The sequence below is a fragment of the Notothenia coriiceps genome, unplaced genomic scaffold, assembly GCF_000735185.1.
Source record: "Notothenia coriiceps isolate Sejong01 unplaced genomic scaffold, NC01 NC01_scaffold00031889, whole genome shotgun sequence".
NCBI lineage: Eukaryota > Metazoa > Chordata > Actinopteri > Perciformes > Nototheniidae > Notothenia > Notothenia coriiceps.
In genome coordinates, this window is record NW_011364590.1 from 109,991 (window position 1) to 129,307 (window position 19,317).

At 40.0% G+C, this 19,317-nt stretch overlaps 1 protein-coding gene and 1 long non-coding RNA gene across 2 annotated transcripts in view; both read left to right on the plus strand.

The window, feature by feature from the left end:
• Nucleotides 1-18,615, plus strand: part of LOC104960537 (coagulation factor VIII-like) — a 21,100-nt gene extending 2,485 nt beyond the window's left edge. The window contains 21 exon segments of the mRNA XM_010788615.1: nucleotides 6,752-6,872; nucleotides 6,977-7,253; nucleotides 7,331-7,496; nucleotides 7,641-7,728; nucleotides 8,277-8,488; nucleotides 8,654-8,798; nucleotides 9,147-9,356; nucleotides 10,065-10,906; nucleotides 11,025-11,167; nucleotides 12,020-12,185; nucleotides 12,378-12,617; nucleotides 12,797-13,025; nucleotides 13,122-13,304; nucleotides 13,540-13,656; nucleotides 14,123-14,194; nucleotides 14,359-14,444; nucleotides 14,557-14,712; nucleotides 15,299-15,443; nucleotides 15,536-15,684; nucleotides 17,711-17,893; nucleotides 18,051-18,615. Of these exon segments, the coding sequence (XP_010786917.1) occupies nucleotides 6,752-6,872; nucleotides 6,977-7,253; nucleotides 7,331-7,496; nucleotides 7,641-7,728; nucleotides 8,277-8,488; nucleotides 8,654-8,798; nucleotides 9,147-9,356; nucleotides 10,065-10,906; nucleotides 11,025-11,167; nucleotides 12,020-12,185; nucleotides 12,378-12,617; nucleotides 12,797-13,025; nucleotides 13,122-13,304; nucleotides 13,540-13,656; nucleotides 14,123-14,194; nucleotides 14,359-14,444; nucleotides 14,557-14,712; nucleotides 15,299-15,443; nucleotides 15,536-15,684; nucleotides 17,711-17,893; nucleotides 18,051-18,206 (4,086 nt within the window). The 3' untranslated portion in view covers nucleotides 18,207-18,615.
• On the plus strand, nucleotides 52-1,342 carry LOC104960536 (uncharacterized). The gene is made up of 3 exons (XR_799997.1): nucleotides 52-455; nucleotides 643-741; nucleotides 1,278-1,342. It is a non-coding gene; the product is annotated as an uncharacterized lncRNA (long non-coding RNA).
• Nucleotides 18,616-19,317: the final 702 nt, after the last annotated feature.

Genomic DNA, 19,317 nt, shown 5'->3' on the forward strand with positions numbered 1-19,317 from the left:
TGGGTCCGACATATACTTTGAGTATTGTTACTTTGCTGCTAAAAAATGAAACATTATCAGATGAGGACATCACCAAAGTGTGAGTCTGTCAAGGGATTTGATCTGTTATCTGCATGTCGTACTATGTACACACTGCTCTGGTATTAATTAAAAATATAATTGTAAAATGTAAGTCTCCCGCTCTTGTCATCGTTCAGGCTTTGCATTTGAACTCCTATGACTGGTTGCAGACTTGAAGGGAACGACTTCCTGGCCTTCCTGACATCCAGGAAAAAGGTCAAATCCATTTCAATGCCAAAAGCAATTTATTGTTTTTAACTTTTTTAATATGATTTTTTTGGGGAATTTCAGTTTTATTGGACAGTAGAGATGTACTGGAAACAGATATTTGAGATGATATGCAGCAAAAGGCCGAGCCGGATGGTTGCTGCTCCGTGTGAAACGTGTTCTATCAGGTAAAGCACTTTGGTACCCAGTTATTTATGGTATTGAGTTTGAATTTAGCCTTTGGAAGGTATTTTCCAACAGTGCATTGTAAAGACTGAAAAAACAGGCTCAGGTTAAAGCTTGACATGATTTGGTCTTTTACTTAAGAAGATGTTTGTCCTCCTGTCTTCTCTTATTTCCTTATCTTTCTTTCAGGTGTAACATCTACCAATGGTTGTACATGACATAGACCTCTTCCACCTCTTTGCTGTCCTACTATTCAACCCTCCTGATCAGAGCCTTTCCTAAATAGTGGTAAGCTGTTTTACAGTTCAGTGTACGTTAATTTAGCAACTTAATGCTTTACTGCTGTTGAATAAACCCTATATATATATTAGGGCTGTCAAATGATTACAAATTTTAATCAGATTAATCACAGCTTAAAAATTAATTAATCACAATCTTTCCAATTACAATAATCTTTTTGTTATAATTGTAAAACAAATCTTAACATCATTCAGCAATCAATAAAACAAATCATCCAATACAAAATAGAAGAAATGCTTTTTATACAACAGTATCTATTGGGACTGCTCATTGATGTCATCAAGAGCCATTGAGTCTACCTTTTGTAGTCGGTCTCTTAGAATGTTTATAATTTCTTTGTCTCTTAACATTCCTATAATCATTTGTTTTGTTATTGTTGGTATTGTTTTGTTCTTTATTTTTGTTGTGAGAATCACTTTGCAATTGTGTAAGTGCTATATAAATAGTTATACTAATATTATTGTTGTTACCATCATTACTATTAATACAAATGTTTTCTTCGTTTTCTTTATTCATCACTGCAGAAAGGATCATGCCAGCCCACATCAAACACCTGATCAAGAACTTGTGAATCGCCAGGCAGAGGAGATGAAAACACCTGTTCAAAGTTCCAGTTTCCTGTACATGAAACCATGCCTGTATGGGACACTGTTATCTTTGTATTTAATTCAGCAAGTCGACAAAAGCGATCAAGTGCTGATGCTTATAATGATCCGATTCATTTGATATTGATTGTCTGCCAATACCGAATCCTGATCCGATTCGTCTATTTCACAGATAATACAGCTGCACCGTGTACACTAGCTCTATTGGTTTTTGCCAGTGCATGAAAGGGTAAAATTCCACTGGCCAAAGAGCATTCGTCCAAAAAAATTGACCAATAATGAAGAAAATTAACACATTTGTCGCAATAGTAAGTTATGCACAAACTACATTACTACTTGTTCTACAACATTTGAATAATAAGTTCTTCCTCATTTTCCTCAATTGTTCATATTTGGTTTATTAAAATAATGATATTGTGGTCATTGTTAAAAAATGTCTGCTATTATTATGAGTATTATTATTTGTATAATGCGCTTTCTGCCTTCCTGTCATTAGGAGTTAGACATGTAATGGCCTAGATTAGAACCTTCATTATCCTAAACTTCTGGGAGTGTTACTGTTTTTGTTACCATTTAAGTTCTAATCTAGGCCATTACATGTCTAACTCCTAATGACAGGAAGGCAGANCGGCCTCCTCATGTATGCCGTTGGGGCCTCCCCACTCCACGTACCAAGTCCCTCGTTCGCCTCTCCATCTCCTCAACAAGATAATGTCCTTCCTGTCTGGGTTTTTCCTCTCCCGGCGCTCTCCATCGCCTATCAGCACCGGGACAGCCACCTTGGCTCCGGAGGCCCCGCGGCGCCACCGCCTCCGCTCGGTACAGAAAACTAATCTGCCTTCCTCCTCATCCTGGCCTACAGGTTTTAAAATAACCTGTAAGCTTCGGCATTTTTTGTAATAGCTGCTGTCTCGAAACTCCCTTTTCCCTCAACAATTTCCTTTTCCGAGCGCCACTCTCAAACTTTTTCTTCTCAGACATTTTCTCCTAAACAACCTTCATCTGTCACTCAATCACTCACAATTTGAATAAGTCACATGTCGTCACCTTCTTAAACTAATGGCCTTAGTCATATTTTGGAGAAAATGTTTTTTTGCCTAAATCATCTCTTCTTGATGCTGGCCACCTCTGGTAAAATTGCCTACATCCTTATTGAAAGGTTAGTGCTGTCCCTACCCTGATAGTATAATGGCCTATGTCAAGAGTGTGACTTAGGCCATATATTTAAAAAAGATAATGGCTTAAGTCACATTGTCTTGTGACTTAGGCCATTTTACAAGCTTTACAAAATGGCTGCTTCAAGAAAAAGAAAAACTAACAGATAAATTAAGTTATTTTCATGGTTCAGGGCTTATCCCCTGTTGGTAAGTGATGTTATACTATATTATACTATAGGCTAGGCTATAAATGTTGTGTAGTTATTTAGTCTTTTACTTTCACAATGTATGGTTACTGTAGCTACCGAAGCTATACTGTAGGTACTATAGTTACTGCAGCTAATGTAGATACTGTAGCTCCATGAAGCATGCACACATTCCCCTCTGGGACAGTAAAGACTAATCTAAAAACTAATCTAACCTTTCAGAAGTAACGGTTAAAATTACTGCATAATTATGAAAAGCACATTTCAATTGCTAATATTGTATTATTGTCTCCTTTTTCCACATTACATTTCCATCTTATTAGGAAAGATTAAATGTTTTTTTAATTGAATTTGGCCAAATAATATTCATCAATATAGCTTTAATGTATTACTACCACAGTGCAATTACAAAAATGTTTTTCATAATGATCACACAGTTGTGACCGTACACCTACTCCTTTTTGGTAGGAGATGCACTTGACTTTTCAGACACCGATCAGGAATCATCCAATGAAAATGAGACCGTTGTTAAAGAGATGGAGCAGCATGTACCAGGCCAAGACCCTGTGTCAGATGGAGCAGACAATAACTTAAACACTCTCATTGAAGAAGAGAGTGTTGCTGAAGATGCCAAGCAGACCCGTCCACACCATGAAGAAGACACGATGATGATGATGATGATGATGATGTTATCATAGACCCAAACTACAATCCATCCTCTGATGAGTCCTCTGTTTGTGAAAATGAATACAGTCTGGCAGCAACTTCAGAGCATTATGGTCCTCATCTAGAGGATGTGTATGAAAACAATACGGTCAAAAGGAAACAACATAAATACCTCAGCCCAGAAACATGGAAGCAAAATGAATCCAGGAAGATACGTCTCAAAGGAATGGCATACAAGGCCAAAGGTGGCAAAGAAATAGCTGCAAAGGCTATGGGCCTTCCCTGCAATTCGAAGTTCTGTCAGTGAGTCACGACTCGAGACTGTCAATCCATTACAGAAGAGCAGAGGCAGTGGATATTTCAGAAAGTTTGGTCAATGGACAACTGGGAAGAACATACGTCACCACTTTGGTCACAAAGGTTGCCATGAAGCAAAAGAAAGTTGGTGAGGGATCCAGGCGCAGTTCATCATTTTCCTACCAACTGAAACTTCAGGATGGAACGAATTTTAAAGTGTGCAAAGCTCTTTTTCTTCTGCACTTGGTATCCCTGAAATAACCATTACCCTGGCTGAACAAAGACACCATCGACCATGACGAACAAGTGGCAGACTACATCTCCACCTAAGAGTGGCAAAATGCAAAGCTGGAAACTGCTGTCACAGATTTCCTTAAGGACTGCTTGAAGGATCTGCCCACTGTTGATTCACACTCCTGCAGAAGCACAGCGACCTACAAAGACAAGAAGTTCCTTCACCCAGCACAACCATCTCCCAACCACATCGGGAATATCAACAGGCAGCTGCAACTGCTGAAGTGAGAGCTGTTGGGATACAACATTTCACAAAATATTCAGTTTTCATTCCACGAAAAGATCAGTGTGATGTTTGTGTTTAATTCAAGCCTGGAAATATCAGTAAGGATGAATATGAGGCGCATGTAAACCAGAAAGATGAAGCGAGGCAAGAAAAATCCCGCCATAAGGATTGTGCGAACAATGAGAAGTCTGTTTGGACAATGGACTTGCAAGCCGTGCTGCTGTGTCCAATAACCCAAGCCAGCTGCCTGTATTACAAAACGAAGCTGCAGGTCCATAACTTTACCCTCTTTGACTTGAAATCAAAGGAAGGGTACTGCTATATTTGGGAAGAGTCTGAGGGCGACCTCAGAAGCGAGGTATTCGCACACATTTAATATCGCCATTTTGAAGGTGTGATCAAAGACAATCCAGAAATCAAGGAGATAGTAGTGTGGAGCGATGGTTGTGGTTATCAGAACCGCAATGCAAATGTGGCGAATTCCTTTTCTGAGCTTGCCATGAAATATGGGGTACTAATAACACAGAAGTACCTTGTTGCAGGTCACACACAGATGGAATGTGACAGCATGCATAGTACCATTGAACGCAAAATGATAACGGATATCATCGTCCCGAGAGACAACTTGATCATACTCCAGACTGCAAGAATCAGACCCTCACCCTACCATGTGAAGATGGTCAAGCATGATGAATTCCTGAAAATGAATGGCTCTCACTTCTTAAGCATCAGACCAGGCAAAAAAGTTGGAGATCCGACTGTACATTATTTGCGGGCTCTTCAGTTTAGCAGTGATGGTAAGGTCAATTATAAGCTATACCACGGCCTGTCTTCAGCTATGGCTTAAGTAAAAGTAGTATATATAAGTTGTCGTATAAGTAGTATATATAAGTTGTAGTAAAATTAAGCAATAGCTCCCGACAGGCCATGGTATATGCTCATTATATCACAGCTAGGGGGCGTGGTTCAACCCCCTTAGCTGTGATATAATNACTTAATGCTTTACTGCTGTTGAATAAACCCTATATATATATTAGGGCTGTCAAATGATTACAAATTTTAATCAGATTAATCACAGCTTAAAAATTAATTAATCATGATTAATCACCATTCGAACTATGTCCAAAATATGCCATTTCTTTATGTATATTGTTGTGGGAATGGAAAGATAAATGAAAGAAGGCGGATATATCCATTTAACATACAGTATGTATGTTTATTATAACATTTTTCTGTGTCAAAATGAAAGACAGCCCACACAACTATCAATCATCAAACCGTGAAATGCCAATGAAATTCTTCTGACCTGAGGTCCTCCAACAATGCAACATATATAATAAAATACAAAATAAAAAGTGTGCAAAAAGTTTATATACATGTAATATGATAAAATATGATATTTACAAGAACAGAATATGAAATTAAATAATGTAAATTAAGAAAAATAAAAAATACGGTGTATCGCGTGGATAATAGACCCAATCACAGTGAATGTTCAAAACTAAATTTGATACATTTTTCTTTTTCATCTCACAGTGCACATATTTAAATAATCATAACACAAAGCTAAAAGTTAATCTGTTTTTCCTTTCTCTTTTCAAGAGTGCTTCAGAGGATGGCTGAATTCACCAAACGTGGAGAAGACCGAGAGGGCCGGTTACTACATTTCACAAAAAATACAGGACCTTGTGTAAAGCGGAAAGAAACAGTTGAAGGAAACTGCTTAAAAATATGAAGTAATGGGTGTTTTGAAAATGTTTTCAAATTTGTGTTAATGTTCATTGTGTGTTATAAATTATTTTCCTGCTTCTAATTATTTGATGTACGAGTATTTATTTTAAAGACAATACATTCTGGTACCTTTCTGGTAAGGTAGGTGCTCTGATCTGAAATGATAGATGTTCATTGAGCTACTGCAATTAGGTGAGAGTGTTTCATCATCATATGACCAGCTTAACCATTAAGTAATTCCAGCTAAATTCTAGCTAATGGTGACCAGCTAGACCACTGTGACCACCAGCTTTTACCAGCTAAACCAGCTATCCCGACCAGCTAATGGTGACCAGCTAGACCACTGCGACCAAACCACTTATCCTGACCAGCTAAAGTGTCCAAAACCCCTCTAAACCAGCAAACTAATCCAGCCTAATATTGTTAGGCTGGCTTACCAGCCAGACCAGCCTTGTTGGTCTAAGCTGTTTTTTTCAGCAGGCACTTGCTTGAAGGAATAGTATTATAATTGTTTTTAAATAAGCTTTCCCCCTGAGAGCTAGATAAGAATATTTCTACCAAATGCACAATCTCTCTAGGTTAAGTAAAGAATTGAAGCCAGGAGGTGATTAGCTTAGCGTTAGGAGTGAAAGTAAGGCAAGGCAAGTTTATTTATATAGCACCTTTTCAAAACAAGGCAATTCAAAGTGCTTTACAAAAATGAAAGACATTAAGAAACATATTATAAAATGGCATTTGAAAGTAAGGGTAAACAGCTAGCCTAGCTCGGCAGGCACCTCTAGCTCACAAATGAACTCTCAATTTGTTATTGTTTAGGTCTTGAACCATCGTAAAGTCAGCATGGAGGTGACCCCTATGACATTCATCACTGCAGAAATGAGACCTGCTACTGTAGGCCGCTTCCTTATGAGCTGTCAGATACATGCTCACCGCTACGGTAACGAAGGCCGGATACGTCTCTGAGAATTTTTTGAATTAGTTACAACATTTTCTTTTTAAATAAAAATTCTTGTTGTTTTTGTGCACTGTTGTCCTGCCCAGATGGTATGAACGCTCTCTTCACGGTGGAGAAATGCCCTGAGCCTGTCAAGCTGCCGGGGCCGGATCTGCGTAAGGTCAAACACCTGGACTACGGGGACGGCAGTGATGACTACAGTTATGAATATGGGAATTTGTTCAACATCATAAGCATTCAGCCTAAGAAACCGAAACTGCAAGCAAGAGCCAGCAGGGGACAGCTTCCTAAAACCTGGGAGCATTTCATCGCCGTTGAAGAGATCGCCTGGGACTACACCCGTCATCTCAAACCCACAGATAGGTAGGAAAGAGGGGAAGAAGAAGAATAGCAGAAAGTGAAACTTTAACTGATTGTTTATTTTCTCTTTGACATAATAGTGAGTTGCAGTCTGGATATTTGCCTTCACATCCCCATTACCTGGGTTACAAATATAAAAAGGCGGTGTTTGTGGAGTACACAGATGGGTCTTTCACTCAGAAAAAGAACCCTTCCAAATCTTTGCTTGGTCCTCTTCTGAAAGGAAAAGTCAAAGATCAAATCCATGTGAGTGAAGACAGAAAATATGCAGATTGGATTTTAAAATAATACAAATTTGAGAAACTAAAAGATATCCATCATTGAAAAAAAAAGAAGTAAACTTTGAATGACTTTCTTCTAATCTCCTGCTTGTTTGAATTGCATCTCCAGATCACTCTCAAAAACATGGCCAGTCGCCCTTTCAACATCTATCCCAATGGGCTCACCAGCATCTCTCCACTGCCAGGATATGCAACTGGTAAGCTTAAGCAAGGACATCAACCAGAGGAAACTCATTATAGTTTGTATAATTATTAATAGTACAAGATCGCAATAAAACTCAAAGCTAGATAAGAAACTGACAAATCTACAGAGCATGTTATTGCGTCACGGACTAAAAGAGTCTGCAGATATCGATGCTTACAGCGGCAGAACAACATGTAGTGTTTTTACAAGAGTAGGTCACACCAAAGCTTTGGTTAACGTTGATAAATTATTAAGCTGTTAGTTAGTTAGATGAACAAAGCATGACATTTTCCCCCATTCCAAAGTCTAAATCATGCTTCATTGAAACCGTATTACTGATTGTTGGGAATTTAATATTTTTTTATCCTGAATCAGTAAGTGTTTATTCCCTCTTCAAAATCTGTAATTTTGGGGAAAAAAATGGGGAATGTCTAATGTTTTTAAAGCACCATGATTGTTACTTCTGTGTTGTCTTTAGTTGTCTCATTCTCGCTTCATTTTTTGTTGCTGCAAATTCCCAAAGTTCTCAACAAGTTTCATCTGATCTGATCTATTAAACAGAGAAGGACTTGCGCTCCATGGGAGTTCCCCCCAACGGGACCTTTGGCTACGTTTGGAGGCTCACTATAGATGACGGGCCCCTGGAGGGAGACCCCCAGTGTCTGAATCAGCTGTATCAGAGCAGCGTCTCCCCAGAGAGGGACCTGGCCTCGGGGCTGGTGGGAACACTGCTCATCTGCAAGCACGAGACCATGGACACCAGAGGACGACTGGTCAGAAGAACAGAATAATAATAATAATAAAAAAAATGGATACACTGTTAAATTATTATCTGCAAATATCCTTTCAAAATGCAAAAGATGCAAACTGCCATGTTGTCTCTAACCTGAACTAATATAATACCATTTCTCTTTCTCTGAATCTACTGTTGCATGCAGTTGGGCTCAGATAAAGAGTGGAGCCTGATATTTGCTGTGTTTGATGAGAACAGAAGTTGGTACATCGATGAAAACATGAAGAAGTCTAGCCAAAACTCACGTAACACTTCAGATCCTGAATTCTACGACTCTAATGTCATTTACAGTAAGTTCACCTCAGAGTTACATCCGTACATGTACTTCTTAAAGCCATTGTTAGTGGAATAATCAAGAAAGACTCATTTAAACCTGCAGCAACTGCTTTATTTGACCATAAGAGGCATATTCAAGTGATAATTGAAGGCACTCTATCCTGTTGTCATTTTGTAAATAATTGTTTGTAGTTGTATGTATTTTATATTGTTTATATCAAATAAATCCCTTGCCGCTATGTTCACACACACAGGTATTCCTGTATTACTTGTTTTTCTTTGTATGATTTTTTTTTTCCATTATATATAATGTGCCATCAAATCATTAAGTTGATAAATGTGAATTTCCCTTTAAATTTCAGGTATTAACGGCGTCATGTTTGCCGGCCGTCAGTTCGTGGTGTCTAAAACAGACGTGGCCTTCTGGCATGTGGCCAACGTGGGCAGCCAGAGCGACTTCCTCTCCGTTTACTTCACGGGAAACCTCTTCCAGTACAAAGGCCTCTACCAGTCCGTGCTCACCCTCTTCCCCATGACAGGCATGACTGTTTCCATGGAGACTGAGCTGATGGGTAAGATTGTAGTCTAATTTATTGGCAGGTGAAATCCAATTTGAAGTAGCTCATTAGTTAATGTTTTTTCCTTAAAGGCCACAGACTCTCTATGGAAGCAATTTTAGCCTGAAGTTGTTTTGCTAGATGTACCTTGGAAGTTCAGCAATGTAAACAATAATGTAGGACTTTCAAATAATTAATTGAAATTGCAGATAGGATGCAATGATATTTGACACCAATAGTTCATACAATAGGATTGCCAAGTACATGAGCGCTATTGTAGCCGAGTGGATTTAGTGTGTTACATAAAACTGCCACGAGTTGGGTTTGAATCTGGTCTTGGTACCTTTGTCCCATGTTCAGCCCTTTATCTCTTTCCCTCGTTGTTGCACTTGTCTTTGTTCTATAAAGACAAACAGGTCCTTTCCTCCAAAAAAGTGAATTAAGTTCAATCTAACTGTCACTGATAAAACAAATGTTGGTGGCCCAAGTGGCTTTCAAAAAACGTATAATCAGAATAACTTAGACATTAGAACACACAAGACACATCATACAGTCAAAATAAGTAGCAACAGTAAAGGTAACAAAGATAATAAAAGGTACTTCCATATCATACAAAACCTATCATTTGTGGACCAACATAGTAAACAGTTGATTTAGGTGTTTTGAAGTGTCAAGTAGCACCACAGTGTTTTGCTCTTCAGTAATATTAATGTCTTCTTTCAGGTGAGTGGGAGATCAGTGCCTATGACGGCAGACTGAAGAACCGAGGGATGAGCATCAGTTACTCCGTTCGCCATAGTGACGATGGAGACCTAGTCGATCGTGTTGGGCTTGAAGACGATATCTCTGACTATATCGATGAGATAGATCTACAGCCGAGGGGCAGAAGATCTGAAAATCGCACCATGTTGGTTCGAGTGTGTAGGAATCCTCTTGCTAGTAACAATACTCAATCGGTGAACACTTCAAGTCAAAATGTCACGACTGATAATGAATGTCAGCTGAAGAAAGTGATAGTATCATCTGCTGAAGCCCAAAATCCTGACTCGGTGTCAGAGGGAGGAATCCCACAGGATGTTTTGGAGGAATTGGAAAGAGACGGGGACTGGATCGTTTCTCAGAATGAAACTGAAGCTGAAGGACGCGGCAGCAGGTTTAAAAGAAATGCAGAGGGAAACTGGACGGATGAAGATATCAGTTCTGGTTCCTCAGAAGACGGGGCAACTGGGATAGAGATCGGAGAGGAAGTGCAAAATACGACTGACGCTCTAGTCAAGGTAAAAGCAGAGGAAAAAAGTGAAACCCCAAGCATGAGTAACGGGACGAAGGAAGATCTTGAAGAGAGTAACGATATCTTCCTGAAAAGCAATCCACAGCTGAACGTGAAGATCTCCCCTTTAGAGCTAAGCCCTTCAGAAGAAATGCATCAAAACCTAATACCACAAAACCACCTTAAGGCTGAACGTGAGCGACTTACATCAGATCTGCTGGATCTGGATTACAACCACACTGCTGATCAAAACATGATCGATCTGTCCCTCGAGTATGACGACTACAGCCAAGAGGTAGCCAACTTTTCCGTATAATATTCTACATTTATTAGGTTTATATTATTCCATAAGTTTCACAAATGTAAAACGCTTTCTCCCTCTTCCACAACAAATGCTACATTTTTGATTTTAGGTAAATGGCACTTTAGATTCTTCTGCCACAGATAACATGGACCTGCGCTCCGGACAGCCCAAACTTCGCCACTACTACATTGCAGCAGAGGAGATCAGCTGGGACTACGGCATCAGGAAGCCCCATCAGCTCATCAAACCCACGTAGGAATAATAGCTCATCCAGGTTTCCATGCTGGACCTTTGTGGAAATCATTTTTCCAGAGAGAGAGAGAGAGAGAGAGAATTTCTCCCGTGTTATTTTCCAAAGTTACTGTAAACTTGAATAATGTACATTTTAATGTAATAATTATGTTGGTTGTTGTTTGTGGAAGCGCCAGTGAATGAGCCCCATTAACTGAGTTTTAAACATCACTTTAAATGGAAGATCCCCATAGGCCCCGATCGGTATCGGCCGATACTGATTCTGGCAATCGGAGCATCCCTAGTCAGCACCTGTCTGACAGCTTTCATTCAAATACATATTTTGAGTCCCTATTTATGGCAGAATGAGGTGACACAATGGCGAATGAGCCAATAGCCCACTGTTGAAATCCCCTACTTTTCCAGTATTACGAGCTGGGTCTGTGACAACACTCACGATGTTAAGAGAAAACGGCTACTATGGGAAAACAAACATAGTGAGATCAATGGCTATAGATAATGAAACACAAATCCTCAAATCAACAGATATTTCAATCCTATCAACCAACTCTCAGCAAGACAGAAAAATAAGCAGTTTACACATTTTCCGAGAACATTTTCTTTATGTTTAACTTGTTCTCCTCTTCTCTCCTTATTACACTATAATGCTAAATGTTTTTGATGTATCATTTTTTATTTTGAAAATGTTAGTGAAAAAACCCTCTAAATCTACATGTTTAGAAGCAACAGCAAATGTTGGTACGTTAGCATGCTAATGTAGGTGGTGAATGCTTTGGTTTTTTGATAGCAATGTCAAGGATTGTGACAACTAGGTTTAGGGCAATCAACGTTATTGACTCAGCTCCTCTCTAGAGAGATGCGTCGAGGGATGAGGAAGTTCCTGCCAGAGTACAAGAAGGTGGTGTTCAGAGCCTACAGCGATATCGACTTCCTCCAACCTGTAGGCAGAGGAGAGGCCCACGAACACCTGGGAATCATGGGACCTTTCATCAGAGCCGAGATGAATGAACTCCTCACTGTGAGTGATACTGTTGCCAATACAATTCAAATATTAAACAGCTTTTCTTTTTTTTTTTTTCACCGTTTTTCTTTTTCTTTTATGAAACATAAAAACAAATTCCAACAATTATGAAACATAAATTGATGCTGCAAAATCCTCACTTTTTATTTGTGCTTGGTGACTCAACTTTTGCCCTCTGTCTTATTGCAGGTGATCTTTAAGAACAAGGCATCCAGGCCTTACTCCTTCCACCTTCAGGGGGTCTATGACCGCAGCCAAGGAGCCGGCATGAGCCAAAGCCCCGCCTCCTCGGCTCCCCCCGGGGTCCCAGGAGAGCCTGTGGCCCCTGGGGAGGCACGGACCTATAACTGGAGGATAACCAGGAAGCATGGACCCACCGACGATGAATTTGACTGCAAGACGGGGGCTTACTACTCCACTGTGGACAAGGTCTGATGACTCTTTAACTTTAGCCTGTTTAACCTTATCTTCCATGGTTAATCAACATGTCATGTGTATTCATTTGTATTTAATCTTATCAGAAATGGACTTCTTTTTAAATTGACTCAAAAACGTATTTTATAGACATTTGATCAAGAGAAAACAAGTATTGCTTTACTTTGCTCCAGGAGAGGGACCTTCATTCGGGTCTGATTGGTCCGCTGGTGATCTGTAAGTCTGGAATTCTCCGGACTCGTCAGAACACGCAGCGGGACGTCCAGGAGTTCGCTCTCCTCTTCCACACCTTTGATGAAACTAAAAGCTGGTACCTGGAAGAGAGCCTGCGGCAGCACTGTGCCCCCCCCTGTCAGGCCAACACTGAGGACCCCTGGTACCACATCAGCAACAAGTTTGCAGGTGAGGAAAATAAGGTTTAGTGTTGGTGTTATGTTATAATGAGCTTTCTGTAGCCTCCCTTTTTTTCTTATAAGTAATGCCTATGTTTCTCCTTAGCAATAAATGGTTATGTGGCGGAGACACTTCCTGGTCTCTTGATCGCCCAGCACCAGCGCGTCAGGTGGCACCTGCTCAATGTGGGAAGTGACGGAGAATTCCACGCTGTGCAATTTCATGGTTTGCCTTTCACTGTTCACACAAAGGAGGAACACCGTATGGGGGTCTACAACCTCTTCCCTGGTAAACACACACACACACACACACACACACACACACACACACACACACACACACACACACACACACACACACACACACGTATACACACGTTCCTATTTATGTACTTGATATATATTTAGAAACTTTTAAAAACATTAAAAAGCAGCCATCACTTTCTTATCTCTATTTAAGTTATTAGCTTATTTGAACAATATTCTTGACTCTGATTTTCCCATGTATTGCTGTTCATCACCAGGAGTGTTTGGCACGGTGGAGATGAGACCCCCCACAGTTGGCACGTGGCTGGTGGAGTGCACTATAGGAGATCACCAGCTGGCCGGCATGAGGGCCCAACTCCTGGTCTATGATCCACGTAGGTCTGAGCCGAAGATGTACTGTAGTAAATCAATTCACTTAGATGTGCCCCTGACTTTTTGTTAAGGACAACCAATCAGTCTAACCTTTACCTTCTCCAACTCACCAGTTCAGTCCAGCTTGATAGGAAACACTTGATACTGTTATTGCTCACAGTCATATGTTTTGCCCACACTCTTGTTACTGCACTTTGAATTGTTATATCACATTGTATGAATGATCTGAGTAGCTTTCTACACATTTCCTTACTGTAAATTGCTATTGTGTAATGAGGATTTCCTATATTGCTAAGTCGAAGAGCTGAGGTAAACTTGTCCAAATAGACAATGTTTATTTTAGTACTGTAACACTGGTTGCAACTTGTATCCAGGAAGCTGTTGTTTACTTTTCCATAAATACTCTCACTGAAATGAATTTTGGGAATACATGTTTTAAGCTGGAACCTTTCTCGCACTGACATGCAGGATGTGTCTTCCCTCTGGGGATGAAATCTGGAAGGATTGAAGATTCCCAGATTACAGCGTCAGATCACATAGGTAATATAATACTGCCTTTTTTATATTAAAGGTCAAATACACAAAGGAGACCCTGTTCATGTGTCAATATCTGCACCTGAGAAAACACCAACTTAATTAAATCAGAAACCCTGTAGATAACACACACTTGAGTTGGATAATAAAACATCTTTACATGTGTCCAGGTGACTGGGAGCCGAGGCTGGCGAGGCTGGAGCAGTCGGGTTATATCAACGCTTGGATAGGAAGAAACCAAATGTCATGGATACAGGTAACAGTTAAACGTGACATTTAGTATTCTGTGATGCTACATCCTAATTGAATATCCTCTGTGTAATGTCCATGTGTGAAACAGTAACACAGTGAAATGTGTGTGTTATTAGGTTGACCTGCTGAGGCCCACTCTGCTTCACGGTGTGCAGACGCAGGGAGTCAGCTCCAAACTGAGAGACAAATACATCGCACTCTTCAACGTCTCCTACAGCCTCGACCAGGAGACTTGGACCACTTACAGAGGAAACAGAACCAAACAGAACAAAGTACGTTCTCTGCTGTTTAACCCTTTCTCCTTTTTTAGCATTTTGAAATTAGGCTGAAGTGAATACAAAAAAACGCCTTCCCCCTGCTTGACTCAGGGAAGATCTTGAAACACTTTATCTTGCCTAGCCTTTGCAAACAAGATTTATGGTAGATTTATTTATTTTCATTGATCCATGAAAATCAAACCAGGTAGACAAACGTTAAAAGTTAAGATTTGGAAAAAGGACTCAACCCATGACATTTTATTGATTTGTTAGCTTCCATTATACCAAATCTTAGCCACAATTTTTTAACCAAGAGAAATACGTAATTGTGGAGGGGAAGAGACCTCTTTGCATCATTTGGGTGATAAACAATGAGTCTTAAGGAGGAGTAGCTGACTGCAATAACAGCAATGGCACTAAACTCCGGATTGAGAGACACATTGTTGCCGAGAAATACATATTGTGCAATTAAAAAAATATTGCTGTTCAGCAAGGGACCATTTGAGCTGCTGCATAACCATGATATCATGCTTTTCATTTTCTAATATATAAAGTCAAGGCAGTCAATTGTTTATGTTAATGGATTAATTGTTGTTTTTAGCTATTTTATGGCAACATGGACAGCTCCACGGTGAAAAACAACCCCTTCATTCCCCCATTTGTGGCTCGCTATGTCAGGATTCAGCCTGTAAACTATGAGCAAAAGCCTGCTCTCCGCCTGGAGCTGCTGGGCTGTGATCTCAACAGTGAGTTGCTCTCACAGCAGCAGACATTAATGGAGTTCATTTGACTTTATATAAGTGTTGAGAATGACTCATCTGTGTGTGTTTGTGATCAGGCTGCTCCCTCCCTCTCGGGCTCCAGAGGGGACTGATTCCTGACTCCAACTTTAGTGCTTCCTCATTTTATTCCTCTCTGCTGCGCAGCTGGAGACCCAGCCTCGCCCGGCTCCACCAGGAAGGCAGCGCCAACGCCTGGAGGCCAAAGGTGAACAAAAACACACATACTGACCCAATGCCATGTCATTTACACCCCGAGTGATAGAGTAAGCTAAAGGACTTTTGACATTTAAGAAAAAACGCTGAATAGCTTCTTTTTTTTTTAACACTTTCTTTTTTAAAGTTTTCATTATAAAGAAAAATTATACAGAATGACATTGAGCAGTCAAATACATACTGTAGATGCAACAGTGCACATTTAAACCAGACTGCCACAAAGCAGATCAATATACCCCCCACCCCACCCAGCATGAAAGAAAACGAATAAAAAATATAAATAAAATAAAAAAAACTGAGTAAATGAGATAAGTATACACGTTCTCATAATAGACACACAAACATTTTAAATAAAACGACAAACAAAAAGACAAAATATATACAACACCTACAACATTGCTTTAGAAATTGTAGTAGCCCAGATTTCAGCAACACTCAAATCTATACTCAATCATCTTCAAAGAGTTCAGTCCAGCTTGCACTTCTCTACGTGTGTGATCAATGGCTGCCAGGTCTTGTAAAATCTATCTGGAGATCCCTTCAGAGTGGACCGGATTTTCTCTCGATGCAAAAACTGCAACAGATCTCTTATCCACTGAGTATGGGTGGGTGGTGATTCATCCTTCCATTTAATAAGAATTAGTTGTCGAGCTATCAAAGATGCAAACGAAATAGCATTTCATTTATATTTTGGAAGTTGAGCGTCTTTAGCAACAATTCCAAACAATGCTGTCAGCAGAGACTGATTGAGAGGAATCTAAAAACAACTTACCAGTACTTGCAAATGAATAGCTTTCTTGCCAAGAGAAAGATTGATCTCATATCTGTCTGATAAATATGAATGTCCAACCAGGAAACAGTTAGCTTATCATGAAGACTGACAGCAGGGGGAAACAACATGTATAACTTACTAGTTGAAAGTCTTCCTGTCTGCCATGTCTTGACCAAGTCTCTTGAGAATGTGACCCTGTGTGTCAAGGAGATTACCTTTATGAATAATTATTTAATGTAACATGATAGATAGGATCAATAGTGGGCTCTTTCAGAACTGTAAACACATCCAGCACTGATGTCAAAGTGTACCAACACAGCCTGGAGCTCGCTGCAACACCAGCAACAGTTTCCTTATTGGTGATTCAATTATTTCAAATGGGGGGGGAAATGAGGTCAACGTGGTTGTGGTTTTGCTGTGGTTGGAAAAATAGGGCACTGCCAGAAACACTTTCCAAGTTGTTAAGTTTCCGAACAGTAATATGGGAGAGGAAGTGGTGTGGTGTTCCCTTCGGCCATCCCGACATCTGGTTTCTGTTTCTCGTTCCTTTATCATGCACTTCATTCAACCGCTGGTAGCTGTTTCTTTCTGTTAAGAACAATCCTAATTATTTGTATTGGTTTTGAATTCGCTGTCACATTACTTCATAATCACATTTCCTTTATGCAGTTCTGATTCTCTTGCCATGCAAAAGGAGTTTGACAACAATAATATGTTATACATGCATGAGTCTTCTCAGTGACTTTAGATAATATTTACCATGGAGCATTAAAGTTCCTTACAAATCTTAAGGTCCCCATTGCTCCCTCTATGCCAGGGTTGGTTGGCCTGTATTGTCCATCTGGCAACTCAGTATTTAAAAGGTCGTTTTTTAACTTGCGTCAGTCTAATCTATGTACATGTTTACATCTGGAAATGCTGGAAGACACCATCTACGCTCTGTGACATAGATGCAAGACATACTTGCTATCTGTTTTTAAAAATTGGATTTGGATGAAGGTACATTAGCTTGTGGATGCTTTGACCAAGATATTTGCTATTTGTGATCTTGATTTATTTGGTGTGCTCACGGTAAATATACTTTTAGTATGCTGTTAGCAAAGTACGTAAGTAGATGTATATCTGAAACTGTGTTATTGTGTCGCTGTTTTCTTTGTCCGGACAATCTTTTAATCTGAATCAAGCTTTTTTTCATTACTTTCCTTGCTGATATCTAAATACATCTCCTCTGCCCTTTTCCCTCCAGAACAACAACCCCCACGAGTGGCTGCAGGTTGACTTGGGGAAGGTAAAACGAATCACAGGGGTCCTAACGCAAGGAGCGCGATCAATTATTACCAAAATGATGGTGACAGAGTTCTCAGTCACCGTCAGTCATGATGAACATTCCTGGAGCAGTGTGCTGGAGGAGAGCTCCCAGAGAGAAAAGGTACACAGACAGTTTACTGATCAAACTCATAGTTTCCTTCACTGTCTCGTGGAGCTGACAACCCACCAAAGGAATCCTATTGAAGTGTGTGATGTGAAACATGGTCTTCAGTTTAAGTTGTATCTACCTCCATTTTCTTTTTTCTTTATTTCCTCAGATATTCACCGGGAACAGCGAATTCGAAGAGGAAGCTCTAAATGTTTTTGATCCTCCTCTGTTTGGGCGTTACCTCCGCCTCCACCCGCGCGGCTGGATCAACGATATCGCCCTGCGTCTGGAGGTCCTGGGCTGCGACACGCAGCAGGGGCGCTGACACCGCTCGGTAAACTCCTGGAGGCCATGCAGCATTTTTTAGGAGCAAAATGTATCCTTGTTTCATTTGGAAACTTTTCATAAATAAGTTATATAGGACATGTAGCTGTTTCCTATTAGGCCATATGTTTGTTTACACTTCCACCTTTTTACAAGATCCATTTATATACGATTATTATATTTACTTAGCAAACATGTTTGATGTCATTTTGACAAGGATCCAGTCTATATATAAGAATTAAATAGGATTTATAACAGCAACAGTATTTGCTATGCTACGGAGCAAACCATTTTAGATAACACGTGTGTACATATTTCAGATGGATGTATAAAGTTTGATGGTTGATGTATATTGTTGGAGAAGATTGTATTCTGCTTTATTGGAGTTTATATAAAACATGAATTTTAAATGGTTTCACTGTCATTTATTTAAAACAGAAACAGGACACACACTTCACTTCCAGCTTCCAGTTTGCTTTTAAGTTTTTGTATTTGGACATTTGAGAAACACCTCAATGCAATGCTTCCTGTCAAATTCTTCGTTTCATAACAGGAGAGGATGTAGCGCTTTCTATTTTTGCTTTTGTTTTCTAAAGCACATTCTCTCTGTTCTTCCTTTGTCCCATCTGTCTTTAATCTGTCCAAAATGTTCCTGGACTCTAATTGTAACTTATCCGCCTCCACCCGGCCCTCCCTGCAGAAACAATGAACAGCTCTGCTCCAAGATTGTTCTGTTATGAGTTCAAATAAGTAGCCGTGTTAAACAGAGGAAAAACAAGTACTTTAGCAGCCAAGGATAAAGTGATGAGGGGAAACGGTAAGAAGAAAACAAAGTGTGTGTGCCTGCTTGTTTCTTTAAAGCTGTATGTGTTGGGCCTCAGTGTGTGAAACGTGAAAACATGAGCTGCCTTTATCTCCTCATTATCGGTGTAGGAAGTCTCCGGGGGGGGGGGTTTCGTTTGGAGGACAGGACATGCGTTGGCAGAGACGTTTCAGCAGCACACTCATGCCTGGCTATCACTCTCTATCTCTGAAAACAATAACACACCAGCCGTAATCTCACAAACACACAGACCACCTGCATGCAGCTCCGACTGAATACTGGGTAATAC